This window comes from Macaca mulatta, chromosome 7 (genome assembly GCF_049350105.2).
Source record: "Macaca mulatta isolate MMU2019108-1 chromosome 7, T2T-MMU8v2.0, whole genome shotgun sequence".
Classification (NCBI taxonomy): domain Eukaryota; kingdom Metazoa; phylum Chordata; class Mammalia; order Primates; family Cercopithecidae; genus Macaca; species Macaca mulatta.
The window spans coordinates 178,201,391-178,223,741 of NC_133412.1; the positions used below are offsets into that span (position 1 = coordinate 178,201,391).

A 22,351-nucleotide genomic window follows, 5' to 3' on the forward strand; every position below is an offset into this window, starting at 1 on the left:
GTCCACTGAGGCGGGTCCCAGCCCCTCCAGGGATGAATGAGCAGTGGAGCCACAGCCCCTCGGAGAAGCTCTGGACTAGAGTAAAGGTTGGTTGGGGCAAAGGGTGGGTGGGAGCGTGTGCCGGGGATAGTTAAGAAGAGCCTTCGCTGTTCCTGGGAAGCTGTTGGAGGAGCAGATGATGCTGATTCTTAGAGAAAAGTCAGTGGTGCCCAGGTGGTGGGTTGGAGCCAGGCCCAGAGTGGGATTTGCTGCCCTGGGGCCAAGGATATACCACTCCCATGTCACGGGTAGAGGGGACCCTCAGAGAGGTGGTCAGCATGGTAAAATTCCAGGGGGCAACTTAGAAGGGGATTGCAGAGGACTGGCTGGGGGCTTCCTGCACTGAGGACGACGGCCTTGACCGTCTGCCGCGAGCACCAGCAGCAAGTGGCCACAGTCAGCCATGTGCTGACTCCTTCCAGGTGTCCACAACAGACTGCCACCCAAGCCCTCATTTCTGTTACTCCTGTCGCTGCCCCCTCAGGCCTGTCGGCTTTTCCCTTCATATCCTCTGACTGCATCCCTGCCCCACAGGACCACACTGCTCCAGCCAGCCTGCCTCCCTCCCCTGTGGGGTCACTACATAGCGCCCTCCAGGCTCCCTGCTTCTGCCCTGCACGTGGCAGTCTGTCCTTATACAGCAGCCAGATCTGTCACTCCCCTGTCCCAACACTCCAGTGGCTAAACATGTCTTTAAAAGTAAAAGCCTGTGGCCCCACAGCCTCTGGCTTCACCCCTTCTCCCCCGTCCCAAGGCTTGCTCTGCCCCAGCCCGGCCTTCCTGCTGTTCTGAGAATGCTCAGCATGTTTCTCCTGCACCCCCTTCACTCCCTCTGCCTGGGGAGCTCTTCCTCTGGACCGCCATAGGGCTCCCCCGGATTCAGCTCAGAGAAGCATCCCAGTGCCCTAATGTGTAGGACAACCCCTCCATCACTCTCCGTCCCACCCTACCTAACTTTACTACTGGATGTAATGCATATTTAAGCAAATATGCAAATGTACTTATTCTCTCTACTAACTGAGGTGTCGCTTCCATGAGGGATGGGATTTTGCCTAGAGCAGTACCTGGCATATATGTTTATAAATATATCTTGGTCTTCCAGCTGTGGTGGAGCAATAAAACTGGCCCATAGACGACCAGATGTAGATACAGATACAGATCTGTAGACAGCAGACAGCAGCCAGTGCAGGATAGCAGTGCCTGAGAGAGGGAACAAATGCCAGGAGCCCAGGGCAGCTGGAACACTGGAGTAGAAATTGCCTCAGTGTTGTTCCCCACAAGGCTCCTGCTGAGGACTGATGGCTCCTGTGTGTTGGGAAACTGCCTGAGGCTGGGGAAAGAGCCATTGGAAGAAAGCAGGAAGCAAGTCACATTCCCAGCACTAAGTGTGGAGAAACATCATTCATGGAGAACAGGGTAGAGGACTCAAAAGGATATTGATGCCATATTCAGGCTAGATTAGCCCTAGACTAGAGACTGCTCTGTGCCTTCCTAACAACTTTAAGTCAAGCCTCAAAAAGACCAAACGGTTGCAAGTACTTTAATAGAATCCACAACAAAACTCAAAAGTAAGGGGGAAACATTTTGTTTTTTTTTAGAACAAACATGAGGCCGGGTGTCAATAACTCATGCCTGTAATCCAAGCACTGTGGGAGGCTGAGGCGGGTGGATCACTTGAGGCTAGGAGTTTGAGAACAGCCTGGCCAACATGGCAAAACCCCATCTCTAAAAATACAAAAATAAGCCAGGCATGGTGGCATGTGCCTGTAATCCCAGCTACTCGGGAGGCTGAGGCAGGAGGATCACTTGAACCCAGGAGGTGGAGGTTACAGTAAGCCAAGATCTCACCACTGCACTCTAGCCTGGGCAACAGAGCGAGACTCCGTCTCAAAAAAAAGAAAAAATAAATAAACCTGCAAAGAAGCAGGAACTACACCACACAATGAGAAGAAAAGTTAGTCTGTAGAAACAGACCCAGAAATGACACTGGGTGGTAGAATAATTCTGTCTACTAAGTAGACAAGGACATCAGAATGGCCATTATTAAGAAGGATAGAGGAAAACAGGAGCATGTTAAGAAAAGGAATGAAAGACATAAAAATGGCCCAAACAATTTCCAGAGACAAAAATACAACGTCTGAGATGGAAAATACACTGATGAGATTAAAACCAAAATAGACATTGCAGAACAAAAGATTAGTGGACTTGAAGCCATAGCAGTAAGAACGATCCAAAAGGGAACAGAAAAAACATGGGGAAAATGGCAGAGCCCCTCTGAGTTGTGGGACAAGTTCAGGCAGCCCACTGTGCCTGTAACTGGAGACCCTGGACGAGGGGCATAGCAGGGTGGAGACAACTTTTGGAAAAAATAACGGTAGGCTGGGCGTGTAATCTTAGCACTGTGGGAGGCTGATGCTGGCGGATCACCTGAGGTCAGGAGTTGGAGACCAGCCTGGCCAACATGGTGAAATGCCGTCTCTACTAAAAATACAAAAATTAGCCAGGTGTGGTGGCAGTTGCCTATAATCCCAGCTACTTGGGAGGCTAAGACAGGAGAATCACTTGAACCTGGGAGGCAGAGGTTGCAGTGAGCTGAGATCGCGCCACTGCACTCCAGCCTGGTCAATAAGAGCGAAACTCCATCTCTAGATAAATATAATTAAAATAATGACTGTAAAATTTTCTAATTTGGTGGAAACATAAAGCCACAGATCCAGGAAGCTCAATAAACCCCAATAGAAACATGGAGAAAATCACATGAAGCACATCATGAAATTCCTCCAAACCAGTGAAAAATAAAAATCTTAAAAGCAGCCAGAGAAAAAAGGCACTTTGTGTTTACAGGAACAAAGAATGGCAGCGAGACTTCTCACTAGAAACTGCAAGCAGACAGTGAACAACACCTGTGGGTTGGGCAAATAACTTGAGTAAACTTATTTATTTATTTATTTACTTACTTACTTATTGAGACAGAGTTTCCCTCTTGTTGCCCAGGCTGGAGTGCGGTGGCGCGATCTTGCCTCACCACAACTTCCACCTCCCGGGTTCAAGCAATTCTTCTGCCTCAGCCTCCCGAATAGCTGGGATTTCAGGCGTGCGCCACCACACCTAGCTAATTTTGTATTTTTAGTGGAGACAGGGTTTCTCTATGTTGGTCAGGCTGGTCTCAAACTCCCGACCTCAGGTGATCTGCCTGCCTCAGCCTCCCACAAGTGCTGAGATTACAGGCATGAGCCACCGTGCCTGGCTTGAATAAACAGTTATCCAAATTTAGTTTTGTAAGAAAAGAATGTCAACCTGGAATTCTATACCCAGTGAAAATATATTTCAAAAGTGAAGGTGAAATAAAGACTTTTCAGATATACAAAGCTGAAAGAATTACAAAAATTATCAAAAGAAGCTTTTCTGGCAGAAGGAAAATGACACCAGATGGAAAGTGCATATACACAAAGATATGACAAGCACCTGAAATGGTCACTGTGTGGGAGGACACAAAAGGCAGGGTTTTTTCTGATTTTTAAAAGTGCCTGTAGTCCCAGTTACTCAGGAGATTAAGCTGGGAGAATCACTTGATAGGGGTTCAATGCCAGCCTGGGCAACATGGCAAGACCCTGTCTTTAAATATGTATATATATAATCTATTTAAAAGACAATTGCCTAGGCCAGCTGCAGTGACTCACACCTGTAATCCCAACACTTTGGGAGACTGAGGCAGGCGAATCACCTAAGGTCAGGAGTTCAAGACCAGCCTGGCCAATATGGCAAAAACCCCATCTCTACTAAAAATACAAAAATTAACCAGGCGTGGTGGCGCACACCTATAATCCCAGCTACTGAGGAGGCTGAGGCAGGAGAATCACTTGAACCCAGGAGGCGGAGGTTGCAGTGAGCCGAGATCTCGCCATTGCACTCTAGCCTGGGCAACAGAGCAAGACTGTGTCAATTTAAAAAAAGGCCAGGCATGATGGCTCATGCCTGTAATCCCAACACTTTGGGAGGCTGATGCTGGCAGCTCACCTGAGGTCAGGAGTTTGAGACCAGCCTGACCAACATGGAAAACCCTGTCTCTACTAAAAATATATAAAAAAAAAAAATTAGCTGGGCGTGGTGGTGGGCGCCTGTAATCCCAGCGACTCAGGAGGCTGAGGCAGGAGAATCGCTTGAACCTAGGAGGCAGAGGTTGCAGTGAGCCTAGATCACGCCATTGCACTCCTGCCTGGGTGACAGAACGAGACTGTCTCAAAGAAAAAAAAAAATTAAAATGGTCTCTACAGATGCTCCTCAGCTTACAATCCAGATAAACCCATCACAAGTTGGAAATATTGTTAAGGAACATACTGAATGTGTATCACTTTTGTAACATCATAAAGTTGAAAAATTGTAAGTTGAACCATTGTAAGTCAGGGACCATCTGTACATAGAGAACTCCTAACACGGAACAATTAAAAAAAATTCAAAAATGGGCAAAGGACTTGAGTAAACATTTGTCCAAAGAATATGTAAAAACAGCACGCACATGAAAAGATGCTCAATGTCACTGATTATGAGGGAAATGCAAATCAAAACCACAATGAGATACCACCTCACACCCATCAGGATAGCTATTATTTGAAAACAAAACAAGTGTTGGGGAGGATATGGAGAAATTGGAACATTTGTGCACTGCTGGTGGGAATGTGAAATGGTGCAGCCAGTGCAGAAAACAGCAGGCAGTTCCTCAAAACACTAAACATAAGCCTGGCACAGTGGCTAATGCCTGCAATCCTAGTGGTTTGGAAGGCTGAGACGGGAGGATCACTTGAGCCCAGGAGTTCGAGACCAGCCTGGGCAACATAGTGAGACTCTGTCTCAAAAAAATAAAATAAAAGGAAAATAAAAACTAAACATAGAATTACTGTTTGATCCAGCAATTCCACTTCTGGGTATAGACGCAAAAGAATTGACAGCAGGGATGTGAACAGGTATTTGTACACAAGTTTATAGCAGCATTATCCCCAATAGCTAAAAGATGGAAACAACCCAAATGTTCATTATGGGACAAATGGATAAACAAAATGTGGTCTATACATGCAGTAAAAGTATTCAGCCTTAAAAAGAAATAAAATTCTGACATGCTACATCACAAACGAACCTTAAAGATACTATGGCTGAGTGAAATAAGCCAGACACAAAAAGACAAACACTGCATAATCTCACTTACATGAAATCCCCAGAGGGCTGGGGAGCTACATTCATTCGTTTATTCAAAATATATTTATTCTAAATGCAACGCAGTATCCTGGATTGTATGTGTATACTAGAATAGAAAAAGAACATCAGTGGGAAAACTGGTAAAATCCAAAAAATAAGCCAATAAAGGAGATAAAATGAGACAACCGACAATACTTATTTAATCCAAAAAAGACAATAAAGAGTGAACAAAGAACAAATGGGACGTATAGAAAAAGAGCAAGATAGTATATTTAAGCTCAACCATATCAATAGTTGCATTAAATGTAAATGGTCTAGACACCTTAATTAAAGGGCAACGATTGTTAGATTTTTTTTTAAATAACAACAAAAAAAACCTACATGCTGTCAGCCCCTTCTGTGGCTCTGTCCCAGACTTGCTAGAAGCAAAAGGATGAAATAATTATCTGTTGTGTGATAAATTCAGCCTTTGAGCGGACATTCACTGGAAGTGACATCTTCTGGGAAGGCAGGCTTAGGCCTTATCCTGACATGCCGCAGTAGCGCTCTCAGCTCCTGGGACCTCATCTACAACACTGAGGCCCCCAGACCCAGGGACCTGCAGAGCCTTCAGTTACCCACACCTGCTGAAACGTGGGAGGTCTAAGTGCTAAAGTCACTTTTATTATCTTCCTCCCTTCCGGGCCAGCCTTGTGCTGGAAAGAGCATGATGTGCGTATGTGAGAAACAAACTCACCCATCCACACCCAAAGAATGGACTCAGAGACCCGGGGAACAGCCAAAGTGAGACTTTCAATGATGGTCTTGCAAGATTGGGTGTCTAATGGGCTGGCACACCCAGCACAGTTTCAACAAGCAATTTATCCCGTGTGCAGGTCCCGCCCCCGGTTCCTCATAGGCTGAGTACTATGAGGTCACAACCCTTCCTGGACGTCACCTATTGGTTGTTGGGTAGGGGCTTTAGGTGTTTTCTTTAGGGTTGTCTTGTTGCATTTTGTTGCAGCCCACAATGCATTGCAATTCTAGTTAACTCAGGGGCTCTTCAGATATTTGACTTATGACCTAAGTAGCTGGGTGGGCTGGTAAGAACAGACCAAGCGAGCTATTTTGAAGGCTAGTAAGCTTTCATTTTAGACTAAACTTTGGTTCAGGTGAGGGCAACTAAGGGGCGGGGGATGGGGGTGACAAACAGGCATTGGCTATCCAAGCAGGGGCCTAGTATATCCTGTTGCTGCTGTAGTTTGCGGACCTAAGCTGATTTAAGGCACTTTGTCTTGGAAATGGACACTTTATGCATTATTTCCTTCGGGGTACCTCCGACACAGGAAGGAGAGCTTCCTCTTGGTTGGCATATTCCTGTTACAACCTCTTCAGACAGCCCTCGCTGTTCGGCAGGCCCTGGTGAGGCTTCAGGGTCCTGCCCATCTCCACCTGCTCTGGCCTTGCTGGCCAGGACTGGACTGCCCCTTGCAGGGGCACCTGCACCTCCTGGAGTTTCCTCTCTGAGATGTGCATCTCCGTGCACATCTCACCCCTCATTGACACCCTCCACCCCACCCCTGGGATGCTGCCTCCTGCTGTAGATGGTTCTGTCTGGGGCAGCTAGGAGGGTCAGGAAATTCTCAGAGGGTCTCCATTTCTGCATTCATTTTGTTAGGTCCTCAGCCACTTGTAACGGGGACATAACACAGGGTCATGTCTGTACTAATGCCAATGACTTTGAAGCCTCTCTCTCTCTGGCCTGTAGAACTATCCCTAAGGGGCCAGGTGTGGTGGCTCACACCTTGTAATCCCAGTGCTTTGGGAGGCCAAGGCAGGTAGATCACTTGAGGCCAGGAGTTCAAGACTGGCCTGAGCAACATAGCAAGACCCTATCTCTACCACAAAAAAGGTAAGAACTGGCCCTGAGGCAGGCCTACATTGTCAGAGGGGGCCCTGCTGGGAGAAGCAGCTCATGCGCCTCAGCCTGGCTGTCTGGGAGATGCTGCCTCTGCCTGACAATTTCCATCCCTTGGTTACTTTCAGTAATGCTTTGCTCAAAATTTGAGGATATTGGAAAGGCATTGCTGTATTTTTTGGTTTCTAAGAGTCACATTATTGATAGATCTGAAATCCAGATGCCTCTTACCCCCGGAGCATCATTTGCTGTGTCATGTTTTGTGTATTTCCTGAAAAGCAGTGTCAGTTTTGCAGCCTGTTAGAACTGAAGCAATAAGGGATCACCCAGAGGAGAGCTTTGGGCTGCTCCAGATGTGGCTGTTCTTGGCTCCCACAGACCCAGCAGAACATCCTCCCCAGCCTGTGCTCCCTGAGGGGCACCCCCTCCAGTGGAAGTGAGGGCAGCCACGCACCCCTGGGAATGCCTTAGAGAGGGGCCAACTGCCATCGCTAGGGGCCTGACTCTGCAACTGTCCACACCTACGGGGAGTCCATCTGACAGATGAGGAAGCTGAGGCTCCAGGGCCTCTGGCTCCCACCCCTTCTGCGGGTCACTCGACTGCCCGGAGCCTGGTGGCCAACCTGCTGTATCAGTTGCTTGGCAGCGGACTCCTCTCCTGGCTCAGGGAGCGGTTCAGGCAGGCATCCACCAGGTGGCAGCACCGGCACATTCTGCAGGCTGTTGGGGCTGAGCTCCATGTAGTAGTGCTCTGCGGGTAACCTGGGCCCCAGCCTATCCCCTCCCAACCCCTGCAGCCCCCGTCCTGCTCTGTCCGGCTTCCAACAGGCCACTCTCAGGCCTCCCAGCCTTTCTTCCACCGCGGCCCAGGCCATGACCTTGGCCTCAGCTCTGGGCCCTGCCCTGTCTGTCCTTCCTGGTGGTCAGGGTCTGGTTTACTGCCCTACCTAGGGGAACAGCAGCTGGGGCTGGGGGGCAGATGGCCACGTGGTCCAATGGTCTTCAAGGCTGGGGTGAAGCTGGGTAGGGTCAAAGGAAGAAAAGGTGGATCCCAATAGGGCAGGGCCAGCCAGGGCCTCCCATCTCCCCTCAGGCCAGGCCTCTGGAGATGGGGGAGGAACACCTTCCACAGGAGGCTGCCCCGGGGCACAGACCTGCAGACTCCTGCCTCAGCCCACCACACAGCCTGTCCCCAAACCTGCTGGAGTGGCGGTGCCCACCAGGAGCTGGGGAGGACCAGCTGCTCTGAGGATGCTGGTTCCCTCCTGGGACCCCCTACTCCCTCCCAAGGCCCCCCTCCTTCCCTGGCCACCCACTCCTCCACCCAGCAAAGTGAGTCAAAAACTTGAAAAGCAACTTTTATTGAAGAATTTGGAGGGAAAGTTTCGTATTATAATAGTAAAAATACTAAAGTTTAATGTTGTAAAAAAACGCCGTGGTGCAGCAGCAGTGGCAGCATCTGGCCAGGAGGGCGTGGAGGGGCCCAGGGACGGCCACCCCCACAGCGAGTCAGGGAGGGCCTGGGGCGACAGCGGAAAGGTTGAGCATCGAAAAGGTCAAGTGCTACCGTGGAGAGATCATCTGAGGGGGAGGCTCCCGGTGGGACAGTCACCAAGAACCATGACACAGAAGGGGAAGCGGGAGGGCTTTCCTGTCACAAAGATTTTTTAAAACCCCCCAAATGCATTTGAACAACATAATACACAATAACAAATTTAAACCTTCTCCTCTGTCCCACTGGGTAAACCCTGGCCCATCCCCCATCCCTGGTCCCATCCCAGGGGCCTAGCCTGATGATGTCCTCAGAGACACAGCCTTAGGGCTGGGGGCTGCCGTGCGCCTGCCACCCCCAGGAGAGGGTGCCGGCCAGCATGCCATAGTGAGGTTGCATCTGGTGCCACAAGGTTGAACTGAGGCCCAGGGCCCCAGAGAGATGAAAGACAGCTGGTGACAGCCCAGGGCGGCTGGCTGACAGAGTGAGGGGACGCAGTGGCAGGACCTGCCCGGCCCCCCAACGCCATATTGCGCATAGCTGCAGAAGTCCTTAACATTTCCCTACATGAATCGGATTGTTCTGAGGGCTGAGGCCACGTCCGGAGAACAAACTGGATGAAATAAATTAAAACCCGCAGGACAATTTTCTTCCCTACCCCGCTGCGGGGGAGGGTGCTGCCCACAGCACCAAAACGTCTTTCCATCTGCGCTCGGAGGACGGCGTGGCTTCTCTCAAATGCACCCGAGAAATAAAAACCATTAAATACAGATCATGGCACGAGGCCGCCTCTCCATCCCTCCAAGCTGTTGTCCAGCGCAGTCCACTGCCAGCTCAGGCCGTGCCGCTGGCCGAGTAGGAGAACTGGGGGAAGTGGGGCCTGCGCTCGCTGTCCACGCACTCCATGCTGTCGTCTGTGGGTGTAGACAGCTCAGATCCGGGCGCCCCACCTCCCTGCCACCTCCACCCACCCACAGCTCCAGTAAGGAGGCAACCTCTTAAAACGCAGCCAGCACGCTGTCATGCCGCCAGGAAACTGAGGCAGGACCCCACAGACTGACACAAGGACCTGGGCCCTCAGAGCACTGCCTCCCACCCTCATCACTGGCACTCTCCAAAGGGAACCTTTTTAAATATTTGGATTTTAAAACATCTGAAACCAAAAAGGCTGAACACTGCAGGCCTCTGAGGGTGGAGAGAAAAGGGAGTGGGCGGGGGCAGGCACAGTGGCCCCTCACCTTGGTCAGGTGGTGTGATGGTGATCATCTGGGCCGTGAACTCCTCATCAAAATACCTGGTGTCGGTCTCCGATGTGACCTGGGGCTTGAAGGGTGGGCTGAGCTGCAGAGGTGGGCAGACGGGACAGTCACGAGCTTCGCTCCCTACTCCCAGCACACCCAGACCCTCAAAGCACCTGGATCTCTAAGGGGTCTCGAGGCAGCACTGATGTCAGAGAGCGGCAAGCCACCAGCCCCCCACGGAGGCAGCTCTGGGAGGGAGGGACATGAGGGGTGCAGGAGCACGGAGACACCCTCATCAGCTGAGACGCGAAGCTGCCCTCACAGCAGCCCAGCAGGCGACAGGAGGTAGTGCGGCCCAGCTCTGAGACCGTCCCTGCTACCAGTAGGTGATGACTTTATTTTTGCTTTTTCTTTCTTGTTTTCTTATTTTTATTAGTCTTCTTGTAAATTGGGAAAGAGGGAGACTGTGGAACAGGGTGCACAGGATGAGCGCACCCTGCCTCCATGGCTCAGGGACTACAGGATCGCAGCCTCCTGGCATCTGGCTGCAGAGAGGACTCTCGATGACCCAGGATCAAGGGTGACTATAAGGCGATGTGCACATGTGAGGAGCTGCCAGAGAGCCCCTCAGGTCCCACAGTCAAGGATTCCCTCAAGCACTGCCCCACCCAAGTCTGGCCTGGGCACCAGCACTGTCCATTGTCAATTAGCAAGGTCTCTGGTCAAGGCTGGGCAGAGGCTGAGCACTGCCCAGGCCCCCCATACCCTTGAAGGGCAGGGCAGGGCTGGAGGGTGGCAGGCCTCAGGGCAGGAACTGGGACCAGGGCCAGGGCACCCTGTGTTAATGGGAGGACAGGTGCCCAGCTGGGTCCCAGGGCTGCCCAGCCTGACCAGCTGCACATGGCCTGGGACAGGCATTCAGGGGAGGGGCAGGCTGGGAACTGGGCAGAAGCACACCTGGTGACAGGGCACCCAGCACCTCAGAGTGCAGGATTCTGAACCTAGCCAGCAGACCCCATCAGCCAGGGTGACGGCCAGGGCTCCTGAAAGATGAGCACCCAGGATGGCGACTCATGTAGACAGAGCTGCCTCCCTCCAGGGCGGACTCCCCCATGTGCCAGGAAAGTAGGTGCTGTCCCGTCCCTGCACAGCCAGAAAGTAGGGCTGGGCTCTCCTTGCAGCATAAAGGATTGAGATCAGACAACAGGAGGAACTGGTAGAGAGCAAGGAGCAGCACCCCTGGTCCACCGCCAGCCAGCCTTCACTGCACAGCATCAGGGAAGGGACCCCCAAGGCTGGCACTCAGAGTGTGACACATCTCTGAGGGGAGGAGGAAATGAGGAGGACCAGGCCAGTTTCCTGGAGGAAGCCAGCAGTGCCAGAGCTTCTGAGCAGCAGGCACTGAGGTTGCTGCAGCAAGGCCCTCCTTGTACCAGGACTGCAGCAGGCTCCCGAGGTGAGGGCAGGTGTGTGGGAAATCCGGCGAGCGTGCCACGTGCATGCGTGAGTGTGGATATGCGGGAAGCAGCCGCACCTTCTTCTCATACACGTGCTGCCACACGATGCCGGCAAAGAAGCGATGCTGCATGATCTCCTTGGCGTCCTCAGAGCCCCCGCCAAGCCTGCGGGTAGCAAACAAGGCCACGGTGTCGGTACTGCCACCCGCCCAGGCCCCAGGCTCAGACCCCTTCCTCCTGTGATGTAGGGCCCGCCGGACAGGACGTTCTGGGGCCAGGGAGGGCAACCGGTGGTGCAGCATCCCTGAGCAGCTGTGGGGAGCAAAGCACCCCAGGGCTCACGGCAGGCAGGGGCTTCCTGAGTTGGGGGTGTGGGGGCTGCAGGGTTGGGGATGGAGGCCCAACTGACCCTGCCCTACCCAGCCACTCTGCCTGTGCCTGAGGCTTTGGGGATCAGCCCTGGCCAAGGACATCAAGCTCTGGCTGTCAGTGTAGTCTGGGAGGTGCCAGGACCGCCTGGCACAGGGGCAGGTGCAGCCTGGGGGTGAGGGGATGGAGGTGGAGCCTGCAGCCGGGATGGGTGGCCCTCACCTCTGCTTGGGGTCCTTCTTGAGCAGCCCTGAGAGCAAGGACTTGGCCTCAGGACCAAGCGTGCGCGGGAAGCGGATCTCCTCCATGAGGATGAGCTCAAAAAGCTTCTCGTGGTCCTGGTTGTAGAAGGGCAGGCGGCCGCACATCATCTCATACATGACCACGCCCAGCCCCCACCAGTCCACCGCACGGCCGTAGTCATTGTCCTCCAGCACCTGCACGGGCGGCAGATGGGCAGGACTCGGCATCAGGGGGTGTCCGGGGGAGGTGTCGTGACGTGCTTGGGGCACAGAGAGGACACAGCTTTGCGTGTGCTCGGGACGTGGGGACACAGCGACGCGTATGCACACAGGTGGGGCGCACACCTCGGGGGCCAGGTACTCAGGTGTGCCGCAGAAGGTCTTCATGGTGGCGCCGTCCTTGATCCCCTCCTTGCACAGCCCGAAGTCTGTGATCTTAATGTGCCCGTCCTTGTCCAGCATGAGGTTCTCCAGCTAGGGGAAAGGTGGCCTCAGGTCAGTGCCGCCAGGCTCCCAGGGCCCTGCCCCCACCCCGAGTGCCCGCCGGCGCACCTTGAGGTCCCGGTACACCACATTCTTCTCCGAGTGCAGGTAGTCCAGGGCTGACACGATCTCGGCGCCATAGAAGCGGGCCCGGTCCTCAGAGAACACACGCTCCCGGGACAGGTGGAAGAAGAGCTGTGGGAAGCACGACCTGAGGCACAGCCGTGGCCGGGGCCTCTGCCCCCACGGCCTGCAGGGTTGGGGTTTCTCAGGCAGGGGCTCAGGGCATTGGGCACAGGGAAGGGACCAGCCCCCAGAGGGCACGGGGGCCTGGAAAGTCTCAGAAGCCCTAACTCAGCAGGAACAAGTCACCCCACAGCAGGCAGCTGCCTGGGCAGGCGTCATACCACCCACCCAGCAGGGAGCACCGTCTGGTGCTGTGGAGAGTAGCCGAGGTTCCGGGAAGGACCAGCCCCACTATGGGTGGCCCAGCTGCCAGGGCTGGGTCCACAGGCCGTGAGGCCCATCCCCCGCAGCCCCAGCCCCTACCTCGCCCCCATTGGCGTACTCCATGACGAAGCAGAGGCGGTCGTGGGTCTGGAAGGAGTACTTCAGGGCCTGCAAGGAAGCGGAGCTGGAACTGCAGCCCCACGGGCAGGACAGCAGCCCCACACCACGCTGCCCGATACCATGCTGCTTGATACCATGCCACCCGTAGCCCCACACCATGCTGCCCGACACCACGCTGCCTGATACCATGCTGCTTGATACCATGCCACCCGATACCATGCCACCCGTAGCCCCACGCCACGCTGCCTCACACCACATTGCCCGATACCACGCTGCCCCACACCACGCTGCCCCGCACCACACCCCCACATCACACTGCCTCACACCACATTGTCCCACACCACACACCCCCACATCACACTGTCTCACACCACATTGTCCCACACCACACACCCCCACATCACACTGTCTCACACCACATTGTCCCACACCACACACCCCCACATCACACTGCCTCACACCACATTGTCCCACACCACACACCCCCACATCACACTGTCTCACACCACATTGTCCCACACCACACACCCCCACATCACACTGCCTCATGCCACACCCCCACACCACGCCATCAGGCTGGGCCCTGGCAGCCCCTGAGGCGCCAAGGAGTGTTTGAAAGGTGAGCAAAGTGGCCTGGGCTCAGGTCTCCAGGGCGGGTTGGGACCTCAACAGGGGGCAGTGCTCCCAGCACCAGAGCCCTGGCAAGGGAGGATGCACCCTCCCAGGCAGAGCCACCTTCCTGCCTTCCACCACAGGCGGCTGTGCTTTTAAAGCAAAGGCCCCTTCTGCAGGAGAATCATCCCCAAACACAGTGACCTGGAACTAACCACGTGGCTGGAGTCTGGCCCCCTTCACAGTAAATACCTCCTGGGTCGAGTCCCCAGAACGGGCTCCCCAGGACAGAGCCCGGGCCTCAACAGAAGCCTGGCAGGCAGGGCTGCAGGGCATGGGGAGCTGGGGCCTCCCGGAGCCTCGGCAGAGTGCAAAGACGACCAGGGCCACCTGCCCCACCTGCCTGCACACAGGAGCGGCGAGCACAGCCCCCAGCCCACATCGGGCACCTCCACAGCCTGACCCTCCGGGGCAGGCCTGTCACCAGCGGCAGAATCCGCGGTGCGTAAAGTCCTCACGTGCCCAAGAAGACAGGACATCGTTCCCTAGAGACAGCCCCAGGAGTCGCCACCTGACCCCAGCCCTTCAGCCCCATCTGGGCTCCCACTCACCGTGAGGAAGGGGTGCCTGGAGTTCTGCAGAACACGGTTCTCGGTGAGTGTGTGGGCCACCTCGTCCTGTAAGGCAGGGCTGGGTGAGCTGCCGCCCAGCATCCTCGTCTCCACCCTGCCCCACCACCCCGGCCCCACCTTGGCCACGATGACCTCCTTCTTGAGGATCTTCATGGCATAGTAGCGGCCCGTTGCCTTCTCCTTCACCAGGATCACCTTCCCGAAAGTGCCCTTGCCCAGCAGCTTCAGGTACTCAAACTCGTTCATGGTCTGTGGGCAGGCACCAGGGTCAGCGGGGGGCGCTGCCCACAGTGCCCAGCTGGTCGGCATGTGTCAGGTGGCATGGGGGCCCCAGAGTCACCCTTGGCAGACTTGGAGGCGGAGCCAGGAGAGGCGACCGCTTCACACCTGGTGGCCTGCGGGGCTCAGCGGGGAGTCCGGACTTACAGGGAACACACGGTGCAGCCCTAGCTCAGAGCGTGGGGTTCGGGGAAGGGTGGGGTAACACTGCCCAAGCCTGGCAGGGCTCAGCAGCCCCACTATTTCTCTGACATAGGGAAGAGGACCCACCTGGGAAGCAGCTGCGCCCCACATGGAAAACCGGCCTAGATGGGGATGCTGTGGAGTGCTGAGTGTCTCCTGGGCCAAGCTGGGACCCCATGACCCACCCAGCTCTCCACAGCCCAAGGTAGCCCCAGGCATAGGCAGAAAGGGGGACAGGCCTTACCACACGGTGCTTGGGTTTGGCCAGGGACACCTCCATCTCTTCAGCCCCTGAGTTGTCGCTGGGTGAGCCCGACCGGAAGTCCATCATCTCCTCCTCGTGCTTCTTGAGGCCATCGGCCACTGTCTGGATGGCGGTTGTCCACTCCTCCCTGCAGGAGGTCAGGTGAGGCTGTAGCCCTGCACCTCACCCCATGAGGTCAGGAGCTCCACCCCACGGCTTACACCCACCCTCCAGCCTCACAAGCGGGGTCCCCAGAGACAGCCCTGAGGAGGCCACCCCTTGACCTGGGCTGGCCACACACACTCAGGGTCAGAAAGCCCTTCTGGACCTGAGGGACACGCAGGCTTAGCCCCCAAGTAGGGTTCAAGCCCCCAGCAGGGCTCTGTCCCCACAGGCAAACTCCAACCCCCAGCAGGACCCAGGCCCACAGCAGGACTCCGCCCCCCAGGCTTGCTCTATCACCCAGGCTGGAGTGCACTGGTACAATCTCGGCTCACTGCGGCCTCCGCCTCTTGGGTTCAAGCAATTCTTGTGCCTCAGCCTCCCAAGTAGCTGGGATCACAGGTGTGCACCACCACACCCAGCTAAGTTTTATATTTTTAGTAGAGGCGGGGGTTTCACCATGTTGGCCAGGCCGGTCTTGAACTCCTGGTCTCAAGTGATCTGCCCATCTCAGCCTCCCAAAGTGCCAAGATTATAGATGTCGGCCACTGTGCCCGGTCCCTAGACAGTTTTTATCTCCAGCCTCAGTTTCCCCACCCAACCCCACAGGACTGGGCCAGTTTCCAAACCGGGCTCTGAGGAGGGCCTGGGATCACTGGGGAGTAAGGATGGCTATAGGCAGAGGCGCCCAGCACCCGCCATCCCCACGTCCCTCCTAAGCGCTAGGGCTGCCCAAGTGCCCGGCCTGGCCGCCGCAGCCCACGTACCGCTCCTCGGGAGTCTCCACGTGGAAGGTGCGTTCGATGACAGTGGTCCACTGCAGGCAGCGGATGATGAAGGTGTTGGGCCGGGGCCGCTCCGTCTTCATCAGCTGGCACTCTGCGGGCAAGCAGAGCCTCTGTCTGCATGCATCCCCCTGCCCCTCCCAGGGCCCTCACCACAGTCCCCACCGCACCAGCCAGCTCCCCTTGCATACCACCCACAAGTCCTAGGAAGCCCCACCTCCTCCTCTCTCCAAGCCTCAGTTTCTCGCCTCATAGAGTGGGGCTAGGACCCCCATTCCAGCTCAGACACTCTATTCCAGGTTGAGGCAGCCCCAAAGGGCATCTGGCCCAAGGTCAGGTCAACCCCCCCGCATCGTCCCCTCCTACAGTCCCCTTCCTTCAGTCACTGAGCCCCACCGTGCACCAGGCCTCAGAGGATGAGGGATATGGAGATCCCACAGAGGGGCTGGCATGAGGGGGCCACCCCAGAAAGCAGCTTGTCCCACCTAGTGTAGAAATGTCCTGCTATTTTCCCAATCTCACCCTGAGTACCTGGGAAATACACCTGGGGGCACACGCACACCTGGGGGCACAGCCACACCTGGTGCACAGCCACACCTGGGGCACACCACACCCGGGGCACACCACACCTGGTGCACAGTCACACCCGGGGCACAGCCACACCTGGGGCACAGCCACACCTGGGGCACACCATACCTGGTGCACACCCACACCTGGTGCACACCCAAACCTGGAGCACACCCACACCCAGGGCACACCCACATCTGGGGCACACCCACACCTGGAGCACACCCACACCCGGGGCACACACATATGTGGGGCACAGCCACACCCAGAACAGTCACACCCAGGGCACACCCACATCTGGGGCACAGTCACACCCGGGGCACACCCACATGTGGGGCACAGCCACACTCGGAACACAGCCACACCTGGGGCACACAGTCACACCAGGGGTACACCCACACGTGGAACACACCCACACCCGGGGCACACCCACACTCGGGGCACAGCCACATCTGGGGCACACACACACCTGGGGCACAGCCACATCTGGTGCACAGCCACACCTGGGGCACACACACACCTGGAGCGCACACACACCTGGGGAACACATACGTGGGGCACAGCCATTCCTACTGCACATACACCCTGAGGGCTGTGGGAACGTGCGGGGCCCTGAGAGGTGTGAGTGAGTGCAGTGTGTAGCCGCTGGGGCTCCTTGGCAGGCTCTGGCCCAGCCTGTGCAAAGCAGGAGGGGGCTGAGGGGCCAGTAGGGGGCCTCTGACATTCCAGCATCGAGGCCCTGGCAACCACAAGGGGGCCTGGCCAGGCAGCGAGGGAGCTGTCTTCCAGGCCTGGGGGCCAGGAGGGGGCTCGGGACCAGCCTGGTGGGGAGGGTGGCCTGTGTCAACACAGGCCAGAGAAGTGGAAACCAGTGTGAAGCCCCGGCACACCCACCTCCCACTTGCTCCTGGATGGTCTGATCTGCCCTAATATGCAATCCCCAGGGCCAGGGTCTCGAGCCCACTGCCCCGGAACCCTTCCCCGGAGAAAAGCTCCTGGCCCCTGCCCAGCTCTGCTCCTTGGCCAGGCACTCCAGACCACCCACCTATGGCCTCATCTGAAGGCCCCAGCCTTGCCGGCTGCTCAGGCACCACCCCAGCTGGTACCCACCCGTGTGCCTCCCCAGAGAGCTCCCCTCTTCCTTCCTTCCTGATGCCTCGGCCTGGCGAGCACACCCACAGCACCCGTCCCCAGCAAGGCCCTGTCCCAGGTGCCACCAGGCACACAGCGAGTATCCAGCCTCTCCCTGATCCCTGAAGCCCCCAGCCCCAACCAAGGAGACACTGGGGAGGGCGTGGGGCAAGTTACGCAGCCCTGCCACATACAGATGGCCCACAACTGGGTCCTACTTAGCTACTCAATCACACCTTTGGCTGCCACGGGCAGAGCTGGGCTCCAGGACAGGGACACAGAAAATGGGGACCATGCTGGGAGGCCCACGTGCCCCCAGCCTCCCACCTAGCAGGGCGCCTGGGTCTCCATGCCAGGGTTCCCGTCTAACATGGGTAGGGTCGCACCTGCCCCCGCTACAGGTAGGAAATAAAGCCACAGCAGGGCGAAGCAGGGAGTGTCACGTCTCTCATCTCTGTGGGATGCTCTGGCCAAGGTCCCCCGCTGGCCTTTCTGCACCCGCCCCTTCGTGGGCAAGGAGGCTTCCAGCCTGCAGCCTCACAGAGGGAAGCAAAGGTTCCGCCACGGGGTTTGGGGACCGAGCGCCTGTGCGGGCAGAGGCATGAGCTCTTCCTCGAGTGATGGAGGCTTCAGAGCTAGAGACCCAGGTGGGCTCTATCTGCCCCGCTTGGAGGAGGGGCCCCCGGGTCAGCTGTCCACCCTGAGGCTAGGCTCTGCTACCACTTGTCTGGACCCTCCAGCCTCCAGAGCATGGGCACCAGGGAACTGCTCCACAGTCAGCCAGCATTGGGACTCGGCCCAGAGACCCCCGCCTAGCCAGCCTCAGGACTCAGCTCAGAGACCCCTGCCCAGCCAGCCTCGGCCTCGGGACTCGGCCCAGAGACCCCCGCCTAGCCAGCCTCAGGACTCAGCTCAGAGACCCCTGCCCAGCCAGCCTCGGCCTCGGGACTCGGCCCAGAGACCCCCGCCTAGCCAGCCTCAGGACTCAGCTCAGAGACCCCTGCCCAGCCAGCCTCGGCCTCGGGACTCGGCCCAGAGACCCTCGCCTAGCCAGCCTCAGCCTTAGGACTCAGCCTGGAGACCCCCACCCAGTCAGCCTCGGCTTTGGGACTCAGCCTGGAGACCCCTGCCCAGCCAGCCTCGGGACTCAGCCCAGAGACCCCCACCCAACCCGTGCTTGTTGCTTGCTGGCCCAGAACATGGAGGCTCCAGGGCACCCCCATCGGGGGGCCTGGTGGGCAAAGAGGGCTCCAGCCAACCCCAAATCTGAATCCCGAAAGGCTGAGGGGACACTTACGTGCCACAGAGAAGTTGTTGAGGGGGGCCTCACGTTGGTCCACGTCCTGCGGCCGCTCCTTATAGCCAATGAAAGTGCCATCATTCTTGAGGAGGAAGTAGCGTGGTCGCCAGGTCTTGATGTACTCCCCTACGGACGTGCAGGTGGTGAGGGCCATGCACACTCTACCCGTCAGACCCTCGCCAGGCAGCCAGGTAGCAACTGGTGTGCCAGGACAGATGTGCCTGGGACGCCTGAGTCCCGGGGGGCAGGCGCAGTGGGGGAGCTGTTTCTTAGGGCAAGCGACAGAAACAGCCCTGGGTCAGTGGGAAGGCAGACTCGCCCCACCACAGCGCCCCTCTCAGAAGAGCCACCCCTATCTGTGTGTGAAAACGGGCTGGGCCAGCTGGACGCAGGGGATGGAGTACCATTGACAGGAGGCTGGGAAGAGGTCTGGGCCAATCTGCACAGCCTTCCTGGAAGAGGCAGCACCAAACCAGCCAGTCCCCAGCAGGCACCAGCAGCAGCTCCGGCACCAGCTATGGCCACAGGGGCTGCAGGGCTGAAAGCATTCCCCAATCAACCAGGGTTGGCCAGGTGGCGACAGCAGCTGACAGTGGCATGTGTGGGCTGTCCAGCAGGGCCGCCCCCCGACCCCTGCTACCCACCAAGAGGATGGAGCATGGCGTCAGCAGTGAGAGATCAGCATCACTCAGACTGAGGGCCGGGCTTGCGGGACAGGACTGCCCCACTGCCGTGGGACAGCACTCCCTGTCTAGGGGCCTGGAGCACAGTCCTGGGGACTGCCAGTGAAGCCAGACACGGAGGTGGCCCAGCCAGCTGGGCAGGGGCCCCGGGGCACAGAGGCTGTCAAGTCCCCAGGCTGAGACCCACACTCAGGCCCTGCCGTCGTCGGCCCTGCTGTGTTCCACCCATGGGTCACTCAGGTACACGGGAATGTTTTCCCTCAAGTTTTGCAGCATCAGCCATACGCAGGCGTTCACACTTCAGAATCAGAGCAGCTGTCCTCGGTGATAGCCCAGCAACTACCATTTTTCATACTGACACTTGGAAAAAAATGTTCCACTTACATTTTGCCGAGCAAGGAGTTTGAACAACAGGGAACTTACTAATTAGGCAACTGCTTCATCTGAGGGGCCACTGGGCAGGGGTTGGGGCGGGGGCCAGGGTAAGGGGTTGGGGTCCCTGAGCTCTGGGGCCTGGGTTTTCCTGCCACACTGAGCCCCTGACCGGGACACCTGTAGGGATGTGGGGGACAAGCAATTGTCCCATCACCAGACCACCCACCACCTGGTCCTGCTGGGTCTGCATGGTGAGCCCAGACGTGTCCAGCCCTCCCTGGTGCACAGGGAAGTCCCAGCAGGGCAGCAGCCCCAGGGGAGCTCAGAGGACACAGGGCGTGGGCATCCCAGCGGGCAAGGCATTCTACTTTCCAGGGAGCCACGGGCGAGCTCTTTCAGAGGTGAGTCACCAAGGCTCGACAAATGGCCACCCCCCGGCCAGGTGACCTCTCCCTCCTGCCCCAGTCCCAGCTGCCCGATGCCCTTCCCACCAGCACCATGGGGTGTAGTCTCCACAGGACCAGCCCTCACTCTGCCCAAGCCAGGGCTGCTGGGGGGATGCTGGTGGGGGTGGGGACACTCCACCCAGCAGGGCCTGAGTGTGGGGACAGGCTGTTGTCCGGTCTGGGGTGGACCGGGGAGGGGACAGCCACAGTCCACCCAGCAGGGCCTGAGTGTGGGGAGAGGCTGTTGTCTGGTCTGGGGTGGACCGGGGAGGGGACAGCCACAGCCCACTCACAGGTGCCTGACACCCCTGGAGGATGGCCAACACCCAGTTGCCCATCTGGGGAGGAGGGTCTAGGGCCCAGAATCTGCCCCAAGCCCAAGAGCACTCATCAGGGGACCCCACCCACTCCACTGAGCCCTCCATGCCCCTGCCAGTGGGCTGCCGGGCAGGCGTGGTCCGGCCACCCTTGGGCGCCGGCTCCTGTCCCTGGCCTGGGATCTCACACGCACACCCCCGAGTGTGCACAGAGACGCACATACGTGCCACGCAGCTCCACCTCACCTCCCAGGTCCCCTCCCCCAGCCACAGGACCCCTGCAGGTGCAGCAGGCAGGCAGGGGCTCTCAGTGAGAGCAGAGCAGGCTCGGGGGCTGCATACAGCCCACTCCACCCGTCCCCCATCCTAGGCCACCCTGCCGCTCACGCCCACCCGCCTGCGTGCCAGTCTGGAGCTGTCGGCCCCTGATGGAGTGCCTCCCATCCTGCCAGCTGCCACTCCCCAGGACGCTAACTGAGCGGGAAGACTGATGAGCGCCTAGGCCCGGCACCCCTGAAACCCATCTTGATCCACCAACTGCTGCCAGCCCCCACTGTGCCCAGCATGGCCCCGTGCTGCCCCCGTGCACGCAGCCCCCGTGTCCAACCCCAGTCTTGCCCCTGTCCCTGCTGCCACAAGCTAAGCCCCAGGTTCTGGGAGCTGGATCTGGGGGGTTCTGGGAGCTGGATCTGGGAGTGCGGGAGGGGCAAGCCCAGGGGCGGCACTTACCAGGCGTAGGGGGTGGAAGAGGGCAGGTGCCCAGACCCGAGCACTCCTGGGGAGTCCTGGGGTGGGCAGAGGCCCAACTGGGCCCTGGGCTTTCAGTGCCTTCCGCTCGCCTGGCCCCACAGACCCAGGGAATGGACAGGGATCAGGGCTGGCCCAGGGCGGGCCCGGGAGACAGGTGTGAGTGAGGGAGCCTCACTTGGCCTTTATGTTCGGAAGCCTGGCCCAGCACACAGACCCCTCCAGGGGAGAAGCAGGATCCCCAGGGACCAGGATAAGGGGTCCAGAGACACACAGTTCTTTTTCTTCATCTCCCGCCTACAGGGTCAGCCAGGCGATCAGTTGGGGTGGTGCCAGCTACGGCCGGGGCCAGGGCTTGCATCTTAACGAGTTCAGCTCAGACAGGATGCTGGGTGGGCGGCCAGCCCCAACAACAGATGCCCCAGGGCCCCACTACTCCCTGCTCCAGGACTGCGGTGACACAGGACAGGGCAGGTGGAGGAGACAGCCACCTGGGGCCCAGCATCACTGTCCTCACGGCCACGGGACACCTGCAGGCTGGCACCTGCCTCCTCCGGGTCCCTCAGGAGGGTGGGAGCACAGACACATCAGTCAGGGCCGCCCCACAGACCCCCCACACCAAGAGACCGGCCCACATGGGATCTTCTCCTTCGCTGTCCTGAGGGTCCCCAGGGGAATTGGAACCTGTCATCCAGGCCTTTCTTGAGTTCCCCACCCTGTTGTGGTCCTCAGATGGCCCCCACTCGAGGAAGGAGTAGAATCCACTTGGAGACGCGTAGAGCCAGCTGGCGTCCCCCCGACCCCACCCCACTTACCCCCAACCCCACCCCACTCCACTCCACCCACCTACCTGCCCGCACAGCTGAGGGCACCAAACACAGAGTGGGCACAGACCCCCAGGTTGCCAC

At 57.7% G+C, this 22,351-nt stretch overlaps 1 protein-coding gene and 1 long non-coding RNA gene across 12 annotated transcripts in view; one reads left to right on the forward strand and one right to left on the reverse strand.

The window, feature by feature from the left end:
- LOC144330471 (uncharacterized) lies at positions 1-9,388 on the forward strand. The gene is made up of 2 exons (XR_013396650.1): positions 1-90; positions 5,918-9,388. It is a non-coding gene; the product is annotated as an uncharacterized LOC144330471 (long non-coding RNA).
- Positions 8,472-22,351, reverse strand: part of AKT1 (AKT serine/threonine kinase 1) — a 25,927-nt gene continuing 12,047 nt past the window's right edge. For 8 of the 11 annotated variants that reach the window (XM_028850229.2, XM_077937801.1, XM_077937800.1 and 5 more), the window contains 12 exons: positions 18,873-19,001; positions 15,860-15,971; positions 14,931-15,078; positions 14,342-14,473; positions 14,204-14,269; positions 12,960-13,028; positions 12,480-12,605; positions 12,273-12,401; positions 11,908-12,122; positions 11,394-11,481; positions 9,857-9,959; positions 8,472-9,532 (listed from right to left, as the gene is read on the reverse strand). In XM_028850229.2, the coding sequence (XP_028706062.1) occupies positions 9,453-9,532; positions 9,857-9,959; positions 11,394-11,481; positions 11,908-12,122; positions 12,273-12,401; positions 12,480-12,605; positions 12,960-13,028; positions 14,204-14,269; positions 14,342-14,473; positions 14,931-15,078; positions 15,860-15,971; positions 18,873-19,001 (1,397 nt within the window). In that variant the 3' untranslated portion in view covers positions 8,472-9,452. 11 annotated transcript variants of the gene reach the window in all.